Raw genomic sequence first — 27,892 nt, forward strand, 5'->3', positions numbered from 1 at the left:
ATCAGTCCCTCTCTGGCCCATTGCTTTCTGACCAGGTCCATTTACATCAGGTAAGTGTTTTATATCCGATCCTCAGAGCGCCACACAAAGTTAGAAAATACGGCTGTATGCAAACAAGCCGCACGGGTGGAATTGTCCAAAGTGTCATCAGGTTGCCATTGCTTAATTTCATACCTGATGTTGATCGTTTATGGTTTTCTGGTAAACAAAGTGGATGCGTGGACAGTTAGGACTACCTAAGATAGATGGAAAAACACTTTCTGATGAGGACAAATCATTGATGTATTATTCAATTATTTCTATTACATCTACTCTTCATGAGCCATTTGTTTGCAGTCTTAGAAGATCTCAGATGAGCAGATGATTATTATTTAGTCCATATTGTGATGTGGCGTACCTTGCTGTAAATCACCCCTGCAGTTACTATCAAATGGATACGGTTCATGATGTATATGTGCAAAAGGAGGCTCTCAGCTGTTGTACTCATTTAGTTTTATTTGTACAATGTAGATGTGGGATTTATGTGAAGACGGGAGGTGACAGCTTTACTCTGGTGATCATCAAATCAAATCAAATCAAATCAATTTTATTTGTATAGCCCAATATCACAAATTACAAGTTTGCCTCAGTGGGCTTAACAGCAACACAACATCCTGTCCTTAGACCCTCCCATCGGATAAGGAACAACTCCCTAAAAAAACCCATTTAACAGGGAGAAAAAATGGGAAGAAACCTCAGGGAGAGCAACAGAGGAGGGATCTCTCTCCCAGGACGGACAACATGCAATGGATGCTGCGTTTACACAATTTACACAATACAACATTGAAAGAGGATAAACAGAATTATAATGGATTTATAAAATGTATGAAGAATATGATGCGCAGGATGCCAAGCAGTGTCCAGACGCCACTGGAACAGTCCAGGACCCAAGCCACGCGACCGGCATCACCATGTAAAAAAAATTATATGGATTTATAAAAATAAAACATCAAAACAGGCTTTGGTGGACCTGGGTGTGGTCGACAAATACAGTGTAATAGTACTATGCCCCCAGGGCACGGTGTTACTGTCATCACCACCACACAGACAAACAGCACCAGATGGCTGTTGCAAAACTCTGCTTGTCGCCTGTAGTGATATTAAATCTTAATACGGCCACAGGATTCTGGGAATATCAACTCGTTGGTTTTTCACTGACCTCATGTATATTACCTCATGCAATGCCAAAGACGTTCAAGTCCCTGCTTTTTAACTTGCTCCTTTTTTTTTGAAAAATTCGACAGCGCGAATTTGGTAACTGGTGTAATGTATGCCAGTCAGACTACCTTGGTCTAGTCAGAAAGGCACGAACTGAGGAAGCCTCTTGGATGAGAGGCGAAACGTCTTCACGGATAAATACCAAGTCCAGCTGCACTCGACTCAATTCCTTTGGATATGCCAGGAGGGGGTTTGATGTGGTTCAAGTTGAATTCTACATATACTTACTACAAAATCTAGCAAATATTCCAATCAATTTACACATTAAGGATGTTGTTAGGGGGGGGGGGGTCCGGGTAGCGTGGCGGTCTATTCCATTGCCTACCAACACGGGGATCACCAGTTCGAATCCCTGTGTTACCTCTGGCTCGGTCGGGCATCCCTACAGACACAATTGGCCGTGTCTGCAGGTGGAAAGCTGGATGTGGGTATGTGTCCAGGTCGCTGCACTAGCGCCTCCTCTGGTCGATCGGGGTGCCTGTTCTGGGTGGAATAGCGTGATCCTCCAACGTACTACACCCCCCTGGTGAAACTCCTCACTATCAGGTGAAAAGAAGCGGCTGGCGACTCCACATGTCTCGGAGGAGACATGTGGTAGCCTGCAGCCCTCCCCACCACCACATGTCTCAGAGGGGGTGGAGCAGCGACTGGGATGACTTGGAAGAGTGGGGTAATTGGCCGGATATAATTGGATAGAAAAGGGGGGTAATCCCCCCCCCAAAAAAAAGTTATTACGAGAATGTGGAACCCCCACCTTTTTTTTAACAGTGTGGCCATCAAGGCCAATTGGGTGTAATTGGGTGTAATTGAGGAACACTCTCTATGATATGAAGCAGTCTCAAGTCAGGCCATAGTGCCATCATTTCTGACATTTATAACTGTTGGAACTCGGCTAATCAGAAACATGAACTCATAAATGTGTGTTATCAGATGAAAATAACAAGGCAGGGACGCAAAATCTAGATATCTGCCGCTCAGCTCCAGATTTAAATGAGTCCCATCTTGAACCAGGCACACCTTTGGACGCAATTGAAAGATCAATTGGTTGTCATTGTTCGCTAAGCAGTCAGTGAAGGACTTGCCCCGGCCTTTCCTTATAGTATCCAACCAATGAAAGGAGGTGATGACTGTAACAATGACTCATGGGAGTATTTTTCCATCGCCAGACCTCTGAACAGTAATGAAGTGATGGAAACGCCACAGATGTCTGCAGCTGCCTGATATTGGGAAACAAAATACAAAGTTCAAACATATTGCGTATTAATTAGGATGCATTACCATAAAACCCAAACTCTCGTTTATGTCTGTGACTATGTGCTCAGTGTCTGCTGATTCAAATGGCTGTGTGCTTAAACATTTTCCTTTCTATTCTTCAATTAGGTATTTTGGTGAGAACCTGACCCCTCTATGTTCGGTACTTTTGCCATGCTAGCTGTTGTGGTGGTTGCTGAGGCCTTGCAGATACAGAGGGAATAATCTTATCAATATCAACATGCTTTTTGTCTTGGCGGTACACTAATGTGTAAACTCTCACCACCCCGTTATGCATTTGGAGGTATTTTTGGACAATGGGTTTGCTCTTTGTTTTTGTCATCAGAGATACAACTGCAAAGTGTTGAGTTGCAGAGGACAGAGAGAGCAAACACAAGACAATATGCCTGTATGGTCTGCTGATCATAAAGGGAGCTGTGCCCAATCTACTCTCTCAACAGCTCTCTAGTACTGGCTGTTTACGTGTGGAGCTTGAACATTTTTGAAAGTGCTTCTGAGCGTTTTTGCAGCTGCCTGCAGTTAACCACCAAAACAAGACTGTACATTTTGAATTTCTATAAAGCTAACTTCAGAAATACATAATACAAAGTGCTGAGAAAATGAATAACATAAATCATACTTGCATGTGTGTGCATAGCAATAAAACCGAGGCAAGCCTCACCACAGGACAAATAACCTTATTACTTCCTCCTCTTGCAGGCTGATGACAAGACAATTCAGCTGTGACCATAAACACTTGGCATCTCTTGCACAGATAAAAGTGAATGCCATAAAGGTGCCAGTCTCTGACTCTGAGCCTCTCTGTAGTGGGCTTATTAATGCGGTGGTTTCTTCTTATATCTCAATTCATATTTTAAGTGTAACACACAATGAAGAATATCTTTTTTATCCATTCAGCCAAATATACAGAAACAGGGACAATTTATTGTCATTTCTTTCATGTACTTACATACGCAAAAGAAACAAAATTTCATATCCCCCTGCCCACAGCAGTGCGACACAAAAGACAAAAACACACACCCCAAATTTTCCAAAAACAACACCACCAAAAAAATACAAAAACAGAGACAACCAAGCAAAAAAAAGGCAAACACACACACACACACACACACACACACACACACACACTAGGGTGACCAGACATCCTGGTTTGTCCAGCATTGTCCTGGTTTCAAGCTGGGTGTCCCGAGTCCCAACAAATATCTGTAAAGTAGTAAAATGTCCCAGTTTTCAACATCCATCCCCCATCATGTCCGGCGAGACAGACAAGGTTGTGAGCACGTGCATATGCATGTGCGCGTGCACAAACGTGCAGCACACTTTTTAGGGTCCCGGTTTTGGATTTTGAAAATCTGGTCACCCTAGTGACCCACACACAAACAGTTAACAACACAGTCCACTCAGTGCAACACAGTCCAAAAATTCCACTGTCCAGAGAACGAACGCCAGCCAGGATGAGTGTTGGAACTACCGGTCTGCATGGGCTAGCAGATAGCTTAGCCTGCCCCTCTTCCACATCCTGTCAGACCACCCTCGGTGTTTCCTCCTCGGGCGCAGCTCCAGCAGGGCCGTGGTCCCTGGGCCCACCGGATGCAGCAGACCAAGCTCTCCCAGCCAATCCAATGCCAGCTTTCCCAGCCAGACACCTTTGACACACACGCCCCCCACACTCCACACGATGACACTAAAACACAGTCAACGCTCGGCAAGGCCTCTGCCAGACTGTCGTCGGTGTTATCGGAACGGTTGGTCTGCATGGGCTAGCAGTTAGCTTAGCCTGCCCCGCTTCTGTGTCCTGTCAGACCGCCCTCGCTGCTACCTCTTCAGGCGCAGCTCCGAACAGGGCCGTGGTCCCTGGGCCCATAGGATGCAGCAGACCAAGCTCTCCCAGCCGATCCAGCACCAGCTCTCCCAGCCATCAAATAAAGACAAAGCAAACATACTAGACGCAGAATCCATGCCCTAATGTTGCTTTACCTCACAAAGACCACCCTGCAAGAACATCCTCATAACTATCTCTTGAATTTGTCTTGGTTTCATTCTTATGAGAACCATGCAAGAGAATTCGATGCAGGATTCATGAAACTTTCTTAATCATTCAAATTCACTCATACTGGTGTGCGTTGAATGTTGAATGTCACCTGCTCATAAATAGAACGCAAACACCAGCGAACCTCCAATTAACACAGTTAATACCTTAAAATGTCCATATAAAGGACACATGGCTTTGAGTGTCAGTTGCAAAAACAAATGAAAATATAAATAAAAAGAAATGATTTGGACAAATGTGAACAACTGATTAGGTGCTGCCTCTACATCAAGATATGTGTTGCTGTAAACAGGATAAAAAACAAAAGGAGCGTTACAAGTTCAGAAAACAAAGTTTGATATAAAAACCTGGGGGCTGCAGGTTTACACACATTAATAAAGTGTCACCAGTTCCGGTTGTGCAAGAGTGCAGTATGTGGAAGCTTTGTGTGTGTGATAGGTTTGATTCAACGCCCCCCCCCCCTATTTTCATCTCCAGTAATAATTAATAAGCATTTAATAAATCTTCTAAGAAACCCGCTAGGGGTAATAATTGATTTTTCCTTTAGCCAGTTCCTTTGTATACCTATCAATTATTAGTGCAGATGCGAATAGGCTGAACAACAGTAAAACAAACCCATGTAATACAAACAAAACTCCCATATATCTGTACGAAAATGTTTTATCTTATGCTCTCCAATATTAAAGCTAGTCTTTCCATGAGGTAGACCACTGACTTACAGACTTCTCCCTCTTGGAAAGATGTGGTTGACCATCAGCACAACTGTGCATTTTAGCATACAACAGGTCCACACCTACTTAAATTTCAAACACATAAATGAACAAACCCTGAATAAGACGACATTGCTGAATGCTAAATGATTCTCTCAGTTTGTACACACACTTTACAAACAGTTTTGTGCATACAAACGGTTGTTGCATGAGGCCCAATGCGTAATCCCTCCCCTCCCACCTCATCACAAAAAAAGAGGCGTCATCAATCCCCCAACAAAACCTTATTGGTGGTAGCATGGCTCAGGAGGTAGAGCAGATCGTCCAGTAATTGCTGGAGCCGGGGATCGCTGGTTTAATCCCCGGCTCCTGCAGAGAGAGTGTGGAAGTGTTCTTGAGCAAGACACCGAACCCTTAACTGCTCCTGATGAGCAGGTTGACGCCTTGCATGGCAGCCTCCACCATCAGTGTATGTGAATGTGTGTGTGAATGGGTGAATGTGAGGCATACACTGTAAAGTGCTTTGAGTTGTCCGTAGACTAGAAAAGCGCTATATAAATAAGTGAATGAAGGAAATCATTCATCATCATCATCAAAGTGCAACACAAAATGCAACTTGATTGATTGATTGATCATTCTCTATAAGGCTAATGTTTGATTGAAGTGTCTGGATATTTACTTTGCCCATCAGCTGTGGCAAGTGTTCACACCATTTTTGTCAGTTGCCTTGAAGCCTGTATAAGTCCAATTACAACATGATCCCATGTATGTATCATAAGATACTATCAGCACCACTTCACTCTGTGATGCTCCAAAATATCCACATTCTGCTTTAGTGCATTTCCTTCCTGCTTGGTGGGTAGCAATTTGTTTTCAACATTATGCTTTTGATCAGTTAAGCTTCTTCTAGTTTCTTGGAGTATATCTGTTCTTGATAGCTGTATGATGGTTTTTTTCTTTACAGTTTACTACATTTGAGGCAAATGAGAGAAAAAAAACAATACTATCGTTGATGTTCAGATCTTTGCTGGCCTATAGTTGTGATAGCACCTGATGCAGATGCATGCATGACAATTTTTTCTAAGTATTATACGTATGTAATTATCTACAATTTCCTCCTACCCTTAGATAAGTCTTCACATCTGAAAACCAACTGAAACCATGGCCCAAATCAAAACCCAAGTTTTAGAAATCCTCAATAAGAACATAGCAGGCCTGCATATATGGAGAATAGAGGTGAGTGACCAAAGTTTGAGAAATCAGTGTTCGCCTTGCTATAAATTCGCAATAAAAGCATGGGACACAAGTTCATATGAAAACTCCTCGTTGTCTTTTGCATATGTTTTATTTTGGCAAGGACAAGGAAATGGTGCCCTTACCCACCAAGACATATGGAAACTTTTACGAAGGGGACAGCTATGTTGTCCTTTATGTGAGTAAGATTTTCCATCTAATCAAAAATGTGTGATGCTATGAGAGGACTCATCATGTCACCCCTGATGAACACATCACAAGTTATGAACTTTGTTCCAACACGATACGTTCTCCACTGACAATACTTGCAGAGCCGGACATGTTTAACAAAACAGATACGATAATGCTGCTATGTTTGACTGGATCTTTTGTGTTTTATGCAACGACTGTCTGTATTGGTCTCATAACTTGTGTAGATAAACAAAATGCGTGGCTCTTTCACCTACGACATCCATTTCTGGCTGGGGAGGTCCTCCTCCCAAGGCGAACAGGAGGCGGCAGCTACCTACACCACCATGATGGATGAGGCCTTGGGTGGCGTGGCTATCCAGCACCGTGAGGCCCAGGGATATGAGAGCGACACCTTCCGTGGATACTTCAAAAGGGGCCTTATGTGAGCAAATAACATGCTGACATGCCTAGATGTGATAATGATGAAAAGAGTTACCATCAGACACACCTTCATTTTAGACGCCGTCATAACGCCATCAGTGAGAAACAACTGCCTATTTCCATGCTCACTTTGCAAAGTCCTATTGTGACATTGAACTACAGCATGATGTAAACCATGCATTTAAAAGCTTAAAATCGAGGGCAATATCCTACATGGAAATATACTGAATTGCTCATTCGAGTAAACAAATGATCTTGCAAATTATATATGTAACTGACCATGTTGCGTGGTTGGTGATTTTCGTAAGACGCACATACACAAATAACACCAAAGGGACTGATGGACTCTGCTTTTTTTAAGGTCATGTTCAGAGCAGTTAACACCAGCATGGTGCTTGGAGTTAACAGCAGCAATGACTAAAAGTAGAGCGTTTCTGTGTTTCTGAGAGATGAACAGATAAGAAATGTACCTGGTGTACTCCAGGATTAAGTCAGCTCAAAATGATAGATTTAATATTTTTTTATTCATACATTCATCTAGATAGTTTGTTTTTCAATGCTCATCTGAACTTCCATTTATTTATAAAACATGAGAAAAGACCAAAAAAAAGCAAAATTAAGGGGATGTGGTCCCAGTCTTGTGAATTGTCAATATGGCAGCTGGGGGAAATGGTGTTGGCGGAATAAATGTGTCAGAATGTAGTCTGGTTTACATGCTAAATATAGCACATGTGGTTCAAGCTTACATCATGCTAACTAACCCCCTGACACTCCCATCCTTCCACAGTTACAAGAAGGGTGATGTTGCCTCTGGGATGAAGCATATGGACACCAATACTTACAATGTAAAACGACTGCTCCACGTCAAGGGACGGAAACATGTGGTTGCAGCAGAGGTGAGAAGATACAAATCACCTGCCAACTATGAATGTCAGATTAAGGGTGCCTCGACAATATCGCTGTGAACACAGAAAGCTCATATAAAGGAGAAGCAATAAGAAGTACCCCAGAAAGTTGAATCAGTTCATCTGGACACAAGGTTTAGTGAGAGAAACAATAAGAAGAACAACTAAGAAAGAAGTGAAAACAATTAATGCGGAAACAGTTTTATTTAGCTTCTTTTATTTTTTTTACACTTTTTCAGCTAAAAACATCTTTGTAAGGGCATACAGGAGGGTTGAATTGACTTCCTTGGTGATAAATTTAATAAAAAATTAGACATATCACACAGCTGCTTTGAAGGCGAAAAATGCTTTTTCACATGTCCAGGGGATAGCAAATTACGATCAATCCCCTCAGAACTGCCTTCGTCATATGGGGGCATCTAAGTAGCCAACAACCATGTGATGCAGATGACATAAAATAATAATAATAACAATAATAATAATACCAAGAGCTTCAGGAAGACGAGGCCTAGTCCAACTCAAACTGACCTTCAAGACTACCACTATCGGGCTAGGTGCATGTCTGACAAAAACAGATGACCCACTCCTCCAAATAGTAAAACATCAGATCTAATCCATCAATAAAGAAACTGCACAATTCAAGAAAGAGCTTGATGTCCCAGAAACCCCACCAACAGAAAATGAGGCAACTACCATCTACACTAAACAAGTGAAGCAAAAGGCAAAAAAAAACATGGCCAGCAGCAACTGCAAATAACCTGGGAGGACAAAGCAATGCACGGGAAGTACCCAAAAAGAATGAGAGATGCAGATGGGGACCAACAAAAGACATGCCAGTGACTGAGGAGCACCGGACTGAAAGCAGAGACGGAGGGCCTGATAATCACTGCACAAGACCAGAGCCTGGCAACCAGATCCTATCACCATCATATCATCAAAGATGGAACAGACCCAAAATGGAGAATCTGTGGAATGTACGAAGAAACCATCCACCACATTGTCTCAGGCTGCCCAGAACTGGCAAAGACCAGGATATACAGGCACAACAAGGCAGCAGCATACCTGCACTGGAAGATCTGCAGGAGTTACAAGATCAAGATGATTGAGAAGTGGTACGAACATCAGCCAAACACGGTCACTGAGAACAATGATGTCACCATCCTCTGGGGACATGCCCATCCACACTGACAGAGAGATAGAAGCCAACAATCCCGACATCATTATCAAGGACAGGAAGGAAAAGAGGTGCATGCTCATCGACATGGCAATACCATCCAAAAAAAAAAACCATCATAGTGAAAGTCACAGAGAAGCTGACCAAGTACAAAGACCTGGAGATTGAAATCAGTGGGATGTGGGGAATGAAGACTGAAACAAAACCAGTGGTCATTGGAGCGCTAGAACTCATGAAGTAGGGAGTTGAAAAGTTCACCAACCATATCGCAGGAAACATCAACATCCATGCAGTCTAGAAGATCGCCCTACTCGGAACAGCCCACATATTAAGAGTACTGTCAATCAAGTAACATCTGCCCAATAGTGCCTCAAGTCCACAGTTTGGACCCAGGATGTAAAACAGGAAACACAGAAGAAATAATAATGATAATAACTTTATTTATATAACGCTTTTCTAAAATAATGTTACAGACAAGGCAAAAATAAGAGTAAGACCAACTAAGTAAGAGTAAAAATGAAAACAGTATAAATAGAAACAAATATCAAACATTTGTGAAAGCTTTCATAAAAATAAACGTTTTGAGATGAGATTCAAAAGAAACTAGGGACTTGGTTTATCTTAGTTCTACAGGAAGAGTTCCATTGTGTGGGGGCTCTAACAGCAAAAGCCTGATCACCCTTTGTAACAAACCGAGACCTGGGAAAAACCAGCAGGGCTCCACCTTAATAGTCAAGGGAGCATATACCAGGTCAATAAATCACAAATGTATGTAGGAGTAAGACCATTTAAAGCCTTAAAAGTGATCAATAAATTTCTAAAATCAATTCGAAAAATAACAGTGAGCCAGTGTAGGGAGGCAAACACAGGAGTGATATGGTCATGCCTCTTTGTCCTGGTAATGAGCCAAGCAGTGGCCTTTTGTACCAACTGCAGATGGTAGAGGGAGCCCTTGCTGATACCCAGATAAAGTGCATTACAATGGTCAAGCCGAGAATAGATAAAAGCATGTACAACTTTTTGCAGATTGGCAATTGATAAAAAAAGATCTAATGTAGAAGAGTAGCTTGAGCTGGAGAAAGCATGACTGAACAACATTTTTGATTTGATTATCAGTGGCCTGGCGGCCTGTCCAGGGTGTCTCCCTGCCTGCCGCCCCATGACTGCTGGGTTAGGCTCCAGCATCCCCATGACCCTGAGTGCAGGATAAGCGGTTTGGATAATGGATGGATATCAAAACTGTGGATAGCATCGAATATTACCCCTAGCAGCCTGCTTAATACTACTTGACAGACCAAGATTAGTAACAAAATGGCTGATGGAATTTTCGGGACCGAACAGAATGACCTCAGACTTATCATCATTAAATTTGAGAACATTTTTGGACATCCAGGTTTTAATGTTGGAGAGGCAAGTTGTGAGATTTGCTAGGGCACTAGAATCTGTGAGTTTTAGTGGCATGTATAACTGAGTTTCGTCAGCATAAAAATGGTAGAGCACATCGTGATTTTGAATGACCTGGCCAAGGGGCAGCATGTATATAGAGAAGAGAAGGGGGGCAATAACTGAGCCTTGAGGGACACCACAACTCAACTGAGCCACTAAGGAGGTAGAGTTACCCAGAACAACAGAAAAAGTTCTGTTGGTGAGGTAAGAGCATGATAAGCTAAGAGCTGAGCCCTTTATGCCAATCCAAGTCTCTAAGCGATGAAAGAGGATGTTGTGATCGACCATGTTAAAGGCAGCACCAAAGTATAAAAGAACTAAAATTCAGCAGTCACCTCTGTCTGCATTCAATAGTAGGTCATTACTATAGCTGTCCCGGTACCATGAAGTGCTCTAAAAACAGCCTGGAAACTATTAAAAAACAGTATTAGTGTTCATAAAAGAAATCGATTGAGAGGAAATTACTCTCCAAAAACTTAGATAGAAGTGACAATTTGGAGACTGGTTTGTACTTACTTAGGGAAAATTTATCTAAATTAGGTTTCTTTAGCAATGGGTGAACAATGGTATACTTAAAATTGTCTGGAAAGAACCAGAGGCCAGAAAATTATTAAGAATTTGCAGAATAATGGGGCTGATAGTTGAAAATACCTCCTTGAGCAGCTTAGTGGGAATGATGTCTAGGATGCAGGAGGAGGAGTTCCTATTAGAGACTGTACTCTGTAACACTGAAAGTGTAATTGGTTGAAACTGATTGAAAGGGGCAGAATTAATATGGGGAATGGAACGAATGCAAGAGCCTGGCTGGATTTTGGGACCTAATATTCCATTCCATTTTCCGAACCGCTTATCCTGCTCTCAGGGTTGCGGGGATGCTGGAGCCTATCCCAGCAGTCATTGGGCAGCAGGCAGGGAGACCCCCTGGACAGGCCGCCAGACTGTCACACAGAGCCCACCCACACAAACACACACATTCATACCTAGGGACAGTTTAGTATGGACGATTCACCTGACCTAGTACATGTCTTTGGACTGTGGGAGGAAACCGGAGCCCCCGGAGAAAACCCACGCAGACACGGGGAGAACATGCAAACTCCACACAGGACGACCCGGGACGACTCCCAAGGTTGGACTACCCCGGGGCTCAAACCTAGGACCTTCTTACTGTGAAGTGACATCGCTAGCCACTGCACCACCATGCCACCAGGACCTAATATTCTCCACCTTATTTACAAAGTGAGTGAGACATTTTTCAGACAACTCAACATCAGGTTCAAAAAAAGAAGTGAAGGGACCATTAATGGATGCAGCCTCCCCCCCCCCCCCGGACCAGAAGAGGGGGTGCACTGTAAAGTTCTGAAGTTTTACAGCATTGCACCTAATAAGTGTACAAGTAGGAGGTGATCCATGATTTGCAAACCCAGAAATGGTTATAACTCAAGCAGGATGAAGACTGAAGAGGAAAGAGCATTATTAGCCAAGAATCAACCCTGTTAAATTCACCTTGGTCGAGGTCAGGCTGTCTTTCATGCAGTCAATAAAATAAAAAAAAATCAGGAAGTGAATTTACACAAGCAGTCTTATCAAATACACACATGCAGACATGGGCATAAATATTTTTTGTAGATAGGGGAACACAACTGTTTCTGAAACTATGAATTTATTGGAGATTAATGTCAAATGATGTCTATATTGGTATATTTTTTTCATCTACGTGAAGAGGGAAAAGCTATCCCTGAAATGGGGGGGGGGGGGCTAAGAGTACATCTGCAGCCATCTTACAATGCTGTGATTGCAACTATTCTCCAATTCTTTGTGAATAGTACACATGGCCATATGGCCATTGTAACTCTAGTTAATGGTCACGGTAATTTGCATTTGAACCTGATTGTTATTTTTTGTCATTATGCCACTGTATTGTTTATAAGGGTGAGGATACCTGTAGTCAGTTGAGACTGAAGAGGTCACTTAGATGAGTGATGAGACGTATCTCACTCAGTAAACGTTGTGTCCAGATGAACTGATCACCTTTCTGTGCTTTCCTTACCTGAATTATTGAGCATGCATAAAGGCACATGTTTTTTCTTCTTTTTTTTCAGACAATATGAACCGGAAATATAAAAAAAAAAAAGCAATATTGAACTTCAGCCAACCAATTTCGTCCTTCAATGTAATATGTTTATGAAACAGGTCATTCTGTTATATTAGAGAAGAGGCATTCTCACTTTTGCTGCCCTTATCTCACCCTGGTCTTATCCAGTTGTTCAAGGAAGGACATCTGACTGTAAATGCTATTTAAGGCTAACTTTATCAGATATCAGGCAATAAGCATCTGCCTCAACTTATACCAGACTGGACACAAAACCAATATTTATTCATTATTTGCTGTTTGCAGTGCATGATAACATTCAGCATTGTCTTCCCCTGTGTCTAACACCTCGGCCTGACTGCAGGTGGACATAAGCTGGAACAGCTTCAACAAAGGTGACGTCTTCCTGTTGGATTTGGGAAACCTCATTATCCAGTGGAACGGCCCCAAGAGCAACCGCATGGAGAGACTCAAGGTAAGCGTGAGTCTCTAGGTAAGATGTCAGAACTCATATTAATGTTTTGTCTCTTCCAATGCCTTGATTCTAAAGCCACACAGGATAGTTTTTCTCTTACAAAACCACTTAAAGTCCAGCTGAAGCTGAAACAAATATTTTCAAACATCCCTTATTTATTTAATTTTCATACACTTTTTCCCATCTTTCTACTGTAACAAAAGGTAGAATTCTTTTTTTTACTCCTTAAAAGAGCTCCCACTAGTACAGTTTTTTTTCAGGGGAGGGGTATTTTTTTCCCCAATTGTACTTGGCCAATTACCCCACTCTTACCTACATCCAGCTTCTCACCCACAGTCACGACCAATTGTGTCTATAGGGACGCCCAACCAAGCCGGTGGTAACACTGGGATTTGAACCGGTGATTCAAGTGTTGATAGGCAACGGAATAAACCGCTACGCCACCCGGACGCCCCCTCAACCAGTCTTGTTTCTTCTATTTTCTGATACTCATGATGTCATCAGGCACACTATTACATACAGCCAATCAGATCAAATCATCAAAATATGAAACCCCGACCACCATTACTGCCAACCCTTGCTTGTGCTTGTCACCACTCAAAGGTCAGCTCAAGAATGTCAGTGACGACTTGACTACTCCCTTACAGTTCTCAAGACTATTGAAAACATCTATTGATAGATGTAAAAGACATTAGTAATTTACACATACAAATATTGGTGAATGTTTCATTATGCTGTGTTCAAGGTTTTTAGACGTGGAAGGTTAAATCTGGTTTCTGATCTCATTCTGATTTTAAAAGCAGAATTCCAGCAACATTTTCTTTAATCACCATCTTTGAATTCAAGGCTTACACAGCAAAAAAAACAAAAAACTTAATTCTCACCGTAGAAAAGCACACCAGTGCCCATTTCTTACACAGTACAGCATTTAAAGTTGTGATCAAATAGGATTTCCACCTTGCCCCAAAATGTGCACATCCGCTCCAATTCAAGAAAAGACATTATTTTGAAATAACGAATAAACTCTGTTGTCACAGGCAGGTACCTAAAAAGTTTCTTTTTTTCTGATTTTTCCCTTTTTTCTCCCAATTTAGTGGCCAATCGATCCCTATTTTAGTTCAAACACCCACCCTCGTAGGTACCAAAAAAGTTGAAGCTACCCACGATGTATTACATCAATGGTTAGTTTTACAATTAAGTCTACAATATCTCGGGTCACGAGAGGGGTCAACAAACAGATTCCCAGTACAGAGAGGCCTATTTCTCTGCAATGCTTGCTTGTTGTTCTCTGTAGGGAATTAACCTGGCCAAAGACATCCGTGACAGAGAGAGGGGCAGGCGGGCACAAGTTACGGTGGTGGAGGGCGATGACGACAAGTCATCCGAGGAGGCCATGAAGGTGATGAAGCAGCACCTCGGAGACAGGCGGGATATCAAGGATGTTATTGCCCCTGATGACATGGTGGACTACAAGCTGAGGACTGGCATCAAGCTCTTCCAGTTAGTATCATTGACTGCATATACAAATGGACAATGTGACACCATTTACTCTCATAATGCCGGTTGCGCGGTAGATGAAATTTGGGACAAGAGTCTGCGTAGTAGAAACACCTGCCCACATCCATTATGCGCATGTACCCCTGCCTTTGTGTGCCATGTGGTCGGTGACTGAGCTGCATGCTGCTGCGACTACAGCTGTCAATCAACTCATCTACAGATCCGACCATGCCCTTTTCAATACCATCAAATAACTTCTATAAAAACATGTTATCCTTAAGATAGATATTAGATGGATAGGAGAGAAGAGGAAGGAAAATCAGTAGAGGTACGTCGGAATGCATATGCATGAATGAGAGGGAGGACAGCAGAATGGTGAGGATGCAAGGAGTAGAGGTGATGAAGGTGTGTGAGTTTAAATACTTGGGGTCAACTGTTCAAAGTAACGGGGAGTGCAGAAGAGAGGTGCAGAAGAGAGTGCAGGCAGGGTGGGGTGGGTGGGTGGAGAAGAGTGTCAGGAGTGATTTGCAACAGAAAGTGTACCAGCAAGAGTTAAAGGGAAGGTTTACAAGATGGTGGTGACACCAGCTATGTTGGATGATTTGGAGACGGTAGCACTGACAAAGAGACAGGAGGCGGAGCTGGAGGGGGCAGAGTTGAAGATGCTAAGATTTTCGTTGGGAGTGACAAAGAAGGACAGGATTAGGAATGAGTATATTAGAGGGACAGCTCAGGTTGGACGGTTTGGAGACAAAGGAAGGGAGGCGGTTTGGACATGTGCGGAGGAGAGAGAAGGATGCTGAATATGGAGCTGCCAGGGAAGAGGAAAAGAGGAAGGCCAAAGAGGAGGTTTATGGATATGGTGAGAGAGGACATGAAATTGGCTGGCGTGACAGAGGAAGATGCAGAGGACAGGAAGCGATGGAAATGGATTGTCCGCTGTGGTGACCCCTAACGGGAGCAGCCAAAAATAGTAGTTGTCGATCCTAAAAATAGATATTGGATGAGATGGTAATGTGAGGGGAACAAGTTGAAATGGCAGAGCATACTTGAGGGAAACATTTATTATTTGTGTATTTATTTAGATGTCTTAGTTTACTAGCATGGATGTGGGCGGGGTTAAAATTTCCACTGAAAATGGCCACTAAACAGCAGCATAGATGCTTTGGCTTCACTTTGCAACGCAGCTCTAATACTGGATTCAAGACAACTTGGAACTCAGACATTTCAAGTAGAAAATTTGCAACTTCTGATGTCATATGTTCACGCATTTAATCAGGGAAAACAGAAAAACAAACAAACATGGCATCCTGTAGGAAAAACTCTTACATTGAAATATAATCATGTTAAATATGTTTCTTATAATGCAATTACTTTCTAGAAGTATATATATTTAGTTGTGTTTTTGTCCCATGTTTTTGTCCCGGCCAGTGCTCAGGTCAGATAAATCAGAGCTCTGAAATGATGCCCGAGTTTCTAACCTGTAATTGCGAGTACGACAAGTTTTCAGTACGTTTTTTCACAAATTGGATGTCATTTTTCACTAGTTGTCTTGAACGCAGCATAACCACCTCGCTTAGTTTCGTTCATGTATTAATTCACCAGTTCTCACTTGAATATAAAGTAGAGCTGCTCTACAATTAAAATCAATACTGTAGTTTGGCTTTGCCCTGTCTGGTGTAGAGGTACATCTGCATCACAAACAAAACTACCTTTGAATATTGTGGTCCATGTCTCAAGACTCAACGGGTAAAATCTTTGTCCTGATTTTGTATGGCCTCTGTTGGCAGAGTCTTAGATGTCGAAGGTAACCTGGTGGTTCAGGAGGTGGCAGTGAAGCCTTTGAAACAGGAGTTCCTCCATCATGAGGTGGGTCTTCATATGTATTGTAGACAGCATAGCTTTCAAAGGGTGTAACAGTCATTATTGATATATTTCACAGACGGTTTTTTTTCTGGGCAGAGAAGTAAACTGATAAAATTGATCTAAATGTTCTAGTGGATCAGATGTACTTTAGGCCTGTCTGAGCTAGCTATGTTGCCCTTTTTCCCCCATGTGACTGAAACCAAGCAGTTCCCTTTACAAACCATCTGGTGGTTTAAAAATACGGAGTGTGCAAGTATGGCTACACAGACATGAGTAAAGGGAAATGAAAGCATGGTCAGCTTTGTAATTATTCAGTGTGGAAATTCACTACAATTGTTTTATTAGAGCTGATTTTTTTCCCCAATTAAGTCATTGCAATTTATTGATTTCTCAGGACTGTTATCTTTTGGATCAAGGTGGAACAAAGATTTTCATGTGGAAAGGAAAGAAGGCCTCTCAAAATGAACGCTCTGAGTCACTGAATAAAGCAGCAGTAAGCTTCATCCTTTGACATTTATAATTAGTGATATTGGGCTATACAAATAAAATTGACTTGACTTGACTAATACTTTGTATTATTTGTATGTGCAATGGTCTTTATGCTGGATATATGTTGTTTTAATTGGTTGTAATCGACATTTTTCTGTGGGTTTTTTTTGCCACTTCCTTTTTACTCCCTCTTAGTTGTCCCAACACACAACATCTATTGATGGCAGGACCTAAAAGAGAAGAATATGTCCTCTGTGTAGACCTGTAACCCATATTACTTTTGTCCTGTAGGCATACATAAAGGCAAAGGGCTATTCTCCCTCCACCTATGTGGAGACGGTGAATGATGGTGCCGAGTCAGCTACGTTCAAGCAGTTATTCCAGAGTTGGACTGTCAAAGGCCAGACGGTGGGATTAGGGATGGTAAACAGCCCAGGAAAAATTGGTGAGCTTTGTCCAAACATATTTATGAATTCTTAGATTTATTGTGCAACACTCTCTGGATAAGAAAGGGGTGCAACAAATATCTTCTGTATTTTGTGCCGCATGGATTTCTCAGGAAGTAATGAAGAGTGCAGTAATAAGTCTCTAAATGCCATCAAGATCCTATAACTACCAGTGTGGGGCCTTTGAAGGCTTTTTACCATTCATAAACCTGAGGATGAAGCAGTATCTTCAATACGCCGCAATTACAGAAATCTGAAAACGATGTTAAATCTACAATCTGTAGGTTGACACGCAAATAAATTGCCATCTTTTATTCATTTATTTATTTATCCCCCCCTTTCTCCCCAATTGTATCCGGCCAATTACCCCACTCTTCCGAGCCGTCCCGGTCGCTGCTCCACCCCCTCTGCTGATCTGGGGAGGGCTGCAGACTACCACATGCCACATGTATGTGGAGTCGACTCCACAACAGCCGCTTCCTTTCACCTGACAGTGAGGAGTTTCGTCAGGGGGATGTAGTGCACGGGAGGATCATGCTGTTTCCCCCAGTTCCCCCTCCCCCCTGAACAGGCGCTAATGCGGCGACCAGGACACGTACCCACATCTGGCTGCCCACCCACAGACACGGCCAATTGTGTCTGTAGGGACGCTCAACTAAGCCAGAGGTAACATGAGGATTCAAACCGCCGATCCCCGTGTTGCTAGGCAATGGAATAGACCGCCACACTACCCAGATGCCAACTGTCCTCTTTTAAGCTTTCTATTGCTGCCATATTTAAGACAATAACTAATGTATGAATATCCAAATCATGAACACTTTCGTAGTTTCTCCTTTTAGTATCTACTATCGGGTAGAACTTTCCAGTGAACTTATTATTAAGAAGAAAAGAACTCTTTCTTAACCCATCTGTATAATATAAATGCAAAGTACAAAAAAACAGTTGCAAACTAATACAACAGAACCAATACAGCATGTTTGAATTTTTCAAACACAGCTGTAGAAACTCACGGTGAGAAAGTCAAACTGAAGTCAAAGATTGAAACACAAAGAAAATGTATTTCAACAAAAAAGGCTTAACACAACTCTGATTCAGTCACCTCAAAATATACAATATAAACAATGTTGTTCAGGATTCCTGTCTCATCCTCTTTTACTTAGCTAAAGTTGAGCAAATCAAGATTGATGCCACCTCTATGCATGCGAGGCCGGATCTGGCTGCCCAGAAGAAAATGGTGGATGATGGGACAGGTGAAGTCAAGGTAAGAAAATATGAAGACAAAGCACCCATCTGAAAATATGCTGAGGATGCTCTGTTGGACACGATGTCTTCCTCAATGTTGTTTTCTGTAAATCTGCCTGTCTTTCCTTACAGGTCTGGCGGCTAGAAGACAATGAACTGGTTCCAGTGGAGCGGAAATGGTTTGGGCATTTCTATGGCGGTGACTGTTACCTCATCCTCTACCAATATGAAGTCAACTATAAGAAGCACTATATACTGTACATCTGGCAGGTAAGAGATTTTAAAAAAAAAACTAATCCCCAAACTAAAAGGGTTGGACTGGAAAATAAATTGAACATTCTAGTGATTTATTAGGCTATAAATAATTTTCTTTTAGTTTCTCTTTCAAACAGTTACCAATATTAAATACTAAATTGAATGTTGAGAGGGACAAACACCAGTAGCACTACATGGGCACCAAAACCACCAGACAGGCCATCTCTCACCAGGCAGGCCATCTCTCTCATGAACACTGATGGTGTGGTATGGTGCAGGAATAGACACTTATCATGTAACTATAACACATAATATACATTTTATGTAATATAAATATGTAAATAGCCCTCTCTGGTCAAGATGTCTTACCTACTACAATGTGCAATACAAATGTTTGTGCAAGACAAATGTTCAGTTGTAAATACAAATACAACTGCTGTATACTGGTTACAATTATTGCTGTTATTGTTGTTGTTGTAACATAGGTATATAATATAGTATGTAGTTGTGAGGTGGATGGTAGGTGAGTATATAGTGTGTACTTCTGGTATGTAAGATAATATAGTGTAATATTATCAAAGGGCGGATGAGTTCCTCTGTAAACCAACGGCCATCCGTACCTGGAGAGGAGATAGGGACCACCAGGTACTCCCCCTACTGAAACACAATGATGACTCCACCTTGTTGAGGCATCAGCTGTGCTTCTACAAACTCCATAGGTTATGGAACTGATGATGATGATGACAATGATGATGATGATGATGATGATATATGGGCATAGGTTGTTGATAACTCAGCCATAACAAGACTGTGTATAGTAGTGACATACCTGTTGTGCATACATGCTTGCCACCAATGTCTTGTTGATGTTCCATTTATTTCTTCTGTTTTTTTTTCTTTTTGGGGTTTTGTTTTCTTTTTTCTTCTTTTTTTTTTTTTGGTGTGCGTGAGTGATGTCTGCAAGCGCTAGAAGCTACTGTGTACCGGAGTCAAATTTCTCGTGTGTGTATAGGCGTACTTAGCCAGAAAAAAAAAAGAAGATGTGGATTCTGATTCTTCTATATAGCAGATTATGTCAGCCCTATAATCCAAATAATACAAATTGATTCATACTGGATATCAAGATACAGCATTGTGAATTTTGTAGCCCGTTTCACGGCCAGTATTATTTACTACTAATTATACTACTACTTTGGGCTGCTCCCATTAGGGGTCGCCACAGCAGATCATCCGTCTTCCTGTCCTCTGCATCTTCCTCTGCCATGCCAGCCACCTGCATGTCCTCCCTCACCACATCCATAAACCTCCTCCTTGGCCTTCCTCTTTTACTCTTGCCTGGAAGCTCCATAGTCAGCATCATTCTCCCAAAATACCTTGCGTCTCTCCTCCACACATATCCAAACTGCCTCTCTTGCTTTGTCACCAAACCATCCAACCTGAGATGTCCCTCTAATATCTACTACTACTACTACTACTTAGGGATCGCCAAAGCAGATCATCTGTTTCCATTTCTTCCTGTCCTCTGCATCTTCCTCTGTCACACCAGCCACCTGTCACACCAGCCACTTTCCAACATTGTGTTAAACAATGTAGTTTACAAAAAAATCCACTGCCATCTCCACTAAATACCTCCATGCCCCCACAAGTATGTAATGTGAACCAACAACCTTTCCACTCTTCATCCTTTTCATAGCTGCCCTCACATCCTCCTTGCTAATCCACCGCACTTCCTGATTCACTATCCCCACATCATCCAACCTTCTCTCTCTCTCATTTTCTTCATTCATCAACCCCTCAAAATGCTCCTTCCACCTTCTCAACACACTCTCCTCACTTGTCAGCAAATTTCCATCTCTGCCCTTGATCATTGGTTGATGCTGCACATATTTTCCAGCTCAGTCCCTCTGTGCAGCCAATCGGTACAAATGACTGCTCGATTTTAGTTGTTTTAGACTTAAGTGCTGCCTTTGACACAGTTGATCACAGTATCATCTTACATCACTTATGGACTTGGGTTGGCATCAAGGACTCGGCTCTTAGCTTATTACGCTCTTACCTCACCAACAGAACTTTTTCTGTTGTTCTGGGTAACTCTACCTCCTCGCTGGCTCAGTTGAGTTGTGGTGTCCCTCAAGGTTCAGTTCTTGGCCCCTTCTCTTTTTATATACAAGCTGCCCCTTGGCCAGGTCATTCAAAATCACGATGTGCGCTACAATTTTTATGCTGATGACACTCAGTTATACATGCCACTAAAACCCACAGATCCTAGCACCCTAGCAAATCTCACAACTTGCCTCTGACATTAAATCCTGGATGTCTGAAAATTTTCTCAAGTTTAATGATGGTAAATCTGGGGTCATTCTGTTCAGTCCCGAAAAGTCCATCAGCCCCTTTGTTACTAATCTTTGTGGTCTGCCGGGTAGTCTTAAGCAGGCTGCTAAAAATTTTGGGGTAATAATGATGTTAACCTCAGTTTTGTTAATCAAATCAAACATGTTGTTCAGTCAGCTTTCTGCAGCTGAAGCTAATCTCAAAAAATAGGTCATTTTTATAAATTGCCAATCTGCAAAAAGTTGTGCATGCTTTTATTTATTCTCGGCTCGACTATTTTAACGCACGTTAGTTTGGTATCAGCAAGTGCTCCCTACAAAAATGCCACTGCTCGGCTCATTACCGGGACAATGAGGCATGACCATATCATTCCTGTGCTTGCCTCCCTACACTGGCTCCCTGTTATATTTTCAATTGATTTTAAAATTTCATTGCTCACTTTTAAGGCTTTAAATGTTTTGCTCCCTCATACATTTGTGATTTATTGACTTGGTATATGCCCCCTCGACCATTAAGATGTACAGATGGAGTGCTGCTAGTTATTCCCAGGTCTCGGTTTGTTACAAAGGGTGATCGGGCTTTTGCTGTTAGAGTCCCCTAACTATGGAACTCTCTTCTTGTTGAACTAAGACAAACCAAGTCTCTAGCTTCTTTTAAATCTCATCTTAAACCTTTTCTTCTTATGAAAACTTTTACAAATGTTTGAGATTTGTTTTTATCTATTCTGTCCTTATTTTTACTCTTACCTATTTAGTCTTACTCTTATTTTTGCCTTGTCCGGTTTGTGTGTGTGTGTGTGTGTGTGTGTGTGTGTGTGTGTGTGTGTGTGTGTGTGTGTGTGTGTGTGTGCGTGTGCGTGCGTGCGTGCGTGCGTGTGCGTGTGTGTGTGTGAAGTACTTTGTAATATTGTTTTAGAAAAGTGCTATGTAAGTAAAATTATTATTTTCTCCTTCCTTAGCCTCTTCACTTTATGCAACATCTCCTTGTACGCATGTCTGCTTTTTTATCACTCTGTCTATCCCACTTCTTCTTTGCTAACCTCTTCCTCTGTATACTTTGCTGCACTTCCTATTCCACCACCAAGTTTCCTTGTCTTCCTTCCTCTGTCCAGATAACACACCAAATACCTTCCTTGCTATCTCCCTCACTATTTCGGCAGTGCTTGCCCAGCCATCCGACAACTCTCCACTACCATCCAGGGCCTGTCGTCACTCCTCCCTGAACTCCACACAACAGTCTTCCTTCTTCAACTTCCACTATTTGACCCTTGGCTCTGCCTTCACTCTCTTCCTCTTCTTGATCTCCAGAGTCATCAGACCACCATCCAATGCTGCCTAGCTACATTCTCCCCTGTCACCACCACCTTACAGTCGCCAATTCCTTTCAGCTTGCGCCTTCTACATAAGATATAGTCCAACTGTGTGCACTTTCCGCCACTCTCATACACCACCCTGTGTTCCTCCCTCTTCTTGAAATATGTATTCACCACAGCCATTTCCATCCTTTTCACAAAATCCACCACCATCTGTCCCTCCACATTCCTCTCCTTGACACCATACCTACCCATCACCTCATCATCTGTTCCCGTCACCAACATGCCAGTACTATTTACTAAACTATGTAAACAATATATTAAAGGGTTTAGAGTTGTTTGGGCATATCACTGAGGTTATCAAGTAGATACCTTCCCTCATTGATGTTTCATTGAGTTTGACCCACAATGTCCTGGAAGCACCTCCCTTTACACCAACACCCAGCAGACTCAACAAAACTATACCTGCACACAATATACCTCTCCATGCTGCCTTGTATATGTGCTAAAATGTACACCTAACACCCGAAGTCATGTCACAATCGGCCTGCCAGTGTTTGCAGCAGGTCCCTACTGGATTAAAATGGCCCCACCCTCCAAATGAAAAACGATGGTGTATCAAATATATACTGTTCAGACCTATTGAAATGTTGTAGGCTACATTAAGGTGAAAATCTTAGTCTCATTTAATAGCATAAATATGACTGCAGAGCCCAGCTGTGAAATACAAAGAGTGAGTAGATATGTGAGGAAGAATTCACTAATGAATAGTTATGTGTCTTTTGATCATTTGCTTTTTATACATTTTAGTTTAGAAAAGTTATATTTTTTAGCGGTTCGGGGGTTAGTAATCTTCCAATATGACCCGTGTTAGTGATCTGCTGTTACAGCTGGTTTTTATGCATCTCTTCAAAGTAATAATGTTCTTTAGATGTGACCCTGAATTGGATTAAGTGGGTATAAAAAAAATGAATGGATGGATGGATGAAGTTTTGCACACAGAGCTCATCGTTTCATGTGATGTTTCTTGTGTAGGGTCGCCATGCAAGTAAAGAGGAGCTCACTGCCTCTGCTTTTCAAGCCATCCAATTGGACCAACAGTACAACGGAGAGCCTGTGCGGGTCCACGTACCCATGGGCAAAGAACCTCTCCACCTCATGGCTATATTCAAAGGAAAGATGATCGTATATGAGGTAAGTGCATTTGAATTACTACAAAGCACTGATATTAATATATTATGGCTGACTGGGGTTCTTAGTTTCCTGCTAAAACATCAGCAGATATATCTAGTTACATTCACCAAACAAAATTAGTCCTCATATTGTCTTAAATGTGATTGTTGTTAACAGGAGGGAACTGCCAGACCCAACCGCACACGTGCCCATCCGTCTGTGCATCTCTTCCAAGTGCGTGGCACGAACGAGTTCAACACCCGGGCCATGGAGGTCCCTGCACGCTGCTCCTCCCTCAATTCTAATGACGTATTTTTACTCAACACAGACTCCTGCTGCTATCTGTGGTATGGAAAGGTATATGTCACTTAAAAATAGTGAACTTGAATCAAATTACTCCAACAACAAAAAAATAGATGGTAGCAGTGGAAATGAGGCACACTGTCACTGATGTAGTAAAATGTTTGTATTTAGTGGTGCAAAGGTTCTGTTTTAATCTTCGTATTAACAACCTCTAAAACTGACCACATCTTAACTATGTAACCTGGTTCCTTGCAGGGATGCAGTGGTGATGAGCGAGAAATGGGTAAATCTCTTGCAGACATCATATCCAGACAGGAGAAATATGTCATTGCAGAGGGCCAAGAGCCGGCACACTTCTGGGTCAATCTAGGCGGGAAGACACAATATGCCCACAGTAAAAGGTAGCTAGCATGACTCTTCACTAATGTACCCAAAATTAATACAGAGAGAGGATGCTGACTAATGAGCTGTCCCTGTCCATTCAGACTTCTATTACCTCCAATCAAAACTATATTACAAAACTAATAAAAATCTAACCTGTAATGCTGAAACAGACAAATTTATATATGACGTCTTATCAAAATTCTGCACCTTATCTAGTAAATGGTGTAATAACACCCATTGGTTGCACTCAGTTATGATTTTCCTCACAAATAACCTCTGTCCACAAGTGTAGCCCTTGCTGGTATAGTGAACACCATTGGGCTTTGTGAGAAATGTGTCTGATTTTGCATAAACATAGTTCTTATGATGGATACGCATTCAGAAATTGGGACACTTGACAGTTTTTAGGGGGCAAAACAGCTTGTCTAGAAAATGTTAAATGACTTGTAAGTTGCATTAACTACTTCTACTCATTTGTTCGAACTTGCAAATTTAAAAAAAAAACGTGCTAGAATGAACCCAAATCTAACACTTGATTTCCACAAATGTTTTCCAACAATTAATTTAAGAGTAAAAAGCATTAGATTAAAAAAAATAAATAAAAGGGTTAATTTTGTAATTGCCTTTTTTTTCCTGAAAGATGCAATAATAGTCCACTAAACCCTCGAAACTAAGTGGCATATAGCAGTCATTTTTAATGTGTCTCAAGGACCAGATCGGTATTGTCCTGATTCCTGCCTTTTGTGCATGATTCTTTGTTATATAGCGCTGTAACATCCACATTTCAAGTGCCATATCCACATTGCCCTCAACAGATTTCCGGAGGAGTGCGACATCATCACTCCCCGTTTGTTTGAGTGCTCCAACCAGACGGGACGCTTCTTGGCCACGGAGATCACCAACTTTGACCAGGAAGACCTGGATGAGGATGACATCATGCTGCTTGATATTTGGGACATGGTCAGGGCTAACTTTTTTTTATCTCCATTGTAAATCTGTCTGACAATTCGTTCTTTGCTTCTGTCTTGGTAGGTACAACTGATTTGTAATGCAGTAGCGTATAACCACATGTAACAATGCCATATCTTGAACGCACACCTGTAGGAGTTGCACTCTTTAAATGCAATTTAAGGCTGTAAAGGGTTACTTCAATAGCACATCACATCTTTTCAGGTGTTCCTCTGGATTGGAAAAGGTGCCAACATAGTGGAGAAAGAGGCAGCAGTTACAACAGCACAGGAATACCTGTGCTACCATCCAAGCGGGCGAGATGAGGATACCCCCATTGTTCTGGTCAAACAGGGCTTTGAGCCCCCTACTTTCACTGGGTGGTTCCTTGCCTGGGACCCCCAAATGTGGAGTGTAAGTTGTTTGCAAAGAAAAAAGGAAAACATTTTAAAACAACTTGATAAAGACAGCTAGTCTTCAATTAAAGTGATGATATATTCAAACAGCATTGTGAGTAGCACCTGTTTTTATTTCATTAGAGAGTTAAATCCTACGAGGAGCTGAGGTCTGTGCTTTGGGATGCCACTGATGTCATCAAAATCACGGTGGTGAGTTACAAATATTAATCCATTAATCACTGCGTAGACCCATACTTCTGTTATTTAACACCTTACGGCACTGTCCTTCATATCGCCGTGATTCTGTTGGCCGACTACAACTTGTTCAGAATGCAGCAGCCCAAGTACTGATGAAGAGCAGACAGAGAGCACAAATAACACCTATCTAATGATTGCCCATCAGTTTTAGAATTGATTTTAAGATTTTATTACTAGTTTTTAAATCACTGAATGGCCCGGCACCAGCCTGTGTCTCAGCCTTGCTTTTCAAATATGTACCTAGCAGGTTCCTCAGAACCTCTGCAGCTAGCCTCCTGATCATCCCAAAGATCTCAGCAAAACCACATGAGGAGACAGACAGTCTCTGAGGCCCTGGTCTCTGGATCAGCCTACCTGAGGATCCGAGGGACTCCACCTCTGTGGACATTTTTAAAAGAAAACTTGAGACATATCTTTTTAGCCTGGCTTTTACTTAAGGAGCTGTGCCACTTGTTGTTTTACTCATCTATTGTTGCTTCATTCTTTCATTTGTTGTTTTGCTTTTTTGTGCCTTTGCTCACCTCTGTTTGTTTGCGCTTGTTTTTGTCGCATTGTATTTCGGTCATGTGTAGCACATTGGGCTTACAGCCACTGTATGGAATGTGCTATATAAAGATTGATTGATTGATTGATTGATTGGTTGGTTGGTTGGTTGGTTGATTCCCATTCCCTTACGACTTGCTGAATCTCGACTTTGCGTGTCTGCCTACAGGATAAGAACAAGAACTCTGTCCAGACCACTACAACAATGGGGATCCCTACTCCCTCAGTGCTACCCATCCTCCCTGCTGATAAGCTGCTCAATAACCTGTCTGATGACCTGCCAGACACGATTGATCCAACAAGGAAAGAGGTGACCAGGAAATAAAAAGCCTTTCATCAAATTCCCTGTTCGTTTGGTTTTCTCAGTTGTCTGTTAATCGAAGCATGTGGACACAGAAACACCTAGAAACAAGAGTAAAGGGCATATAAGCCTCTCACATTAAGATTTTCTCTTTTAATTTTTTCGGATCATTCCATATTTGTGTTATTTTAAATCAGGTGTCCGTTGACTCTCTGTGGCCTTATGATGTGAAGAATGTGTCTTGTGTACCTCATTGCTTATTAACAGCACACAAATTAAAATGTGCTCACGTGAGCTGTCAGCATAAGCTGCACACAAAACTATAAAATTAGATTAAGCCAGCAGTTTGCTGGGTAAAGTGTCAGGTGAGACTTGTAAATTTAAAGTTGTTCTTTTTATCTTGCTCCCTGTTTTATAGGACTATCTATCAGACGAAGACTTCACTCGAGTCCTGGGCGTTTCACGGCTCGACTTCTACTCAATGCCACTCTGGAAGCAACAAAATCTGAAGAAAGAGAAGGGTCTCTTCTAGGAGGGAGGAGACAACGGAGACCCCCGGGGTCCATTTTTGACAGTTTAACTTGTAATTGTTTTATGTGTCATTGTAAAGTGGTGGTTTAGATATGCCACCTGGAATTGAAGAGAGGAATGGTAAATCTGTACATGCTATTATTTAAGAGTGCATCAATGGTAAAGATGTTTGCACAAGAACATAGAAAAAAATCCTAATGTAGAATAAATTAACTCTCATGTTGTCAGCCGTTCCTTGTTTGCTTTCAATATGCTGGCAACGCAAGGTTGGGAACAATTGACAATCAATATCAAGAATTACTGGTGTCACATATGAATAAGGATATGGTGGAAAAAGCATTATTGTGTGTACCTTGTTGTTAGATTTATTG

The 27,892-nt window shown here is 41.8% G+C and overlaps 1 protein-coding gene across 1 annotated transcript; it reads left to right on the top strand.

The window, feature by feature from the left end:
• vil1 (villin 1) lies at nucleotides 1-27,892 on the top strand. The gene is made up of 20 exons (XM_056289171.1): nucleotides 1-50; nucleotides 6,418-6,525; nucleotides 6,647-6,721; nucleotides 6,960-7,156; nucleotides 7,943-8,051; nucleotides 13,134-13,244; nucleotides 14,539-14,744; nucleotides 16,532-16,610; nucleotides 17,002-17,100; nucleotides 17,388-17,541; nucleotides 18,703-18,803; nucleotides 18,917-19,054; nucleotides 23,718-23,876; nucleotides 24,033-24,212; nucleotides 24,414-24,559; nucleotides 25,358-25,502; nucleotides 25,716-25,904; nucleotides 26,030-26,098; nucleotides 26,859-26,999; nucleotides 27,409-27,892. The coding sequence occupies exons 2-20, from the start codon at nucleotides 6,451-6,453 to the stop codon at nucleotides 27,520-27,522; spliced, it is 2,487 nt and encodes an 828-aa protein (XP_056145146.1). The 5' UTR covers nucleotides 1-50; nucleotides 6,418-6,450; the 3' UTR covers nucleotides 27,523-27,892.

This window comes from Lampris incognitus, chromosome 11, assembly GCF_029633865.1.
Source record: "Lampris incognitus isolate fLamInc1 chromosome 11, fLamInc1.hap2, whole genome shotgun sequence".
Classification (NCBI taxonomy): Eukaryota; Metazoa; Chordata; class Actinopteri; order Lampriformes; family Lampridae; genus Lampris; species Lampris incognitus.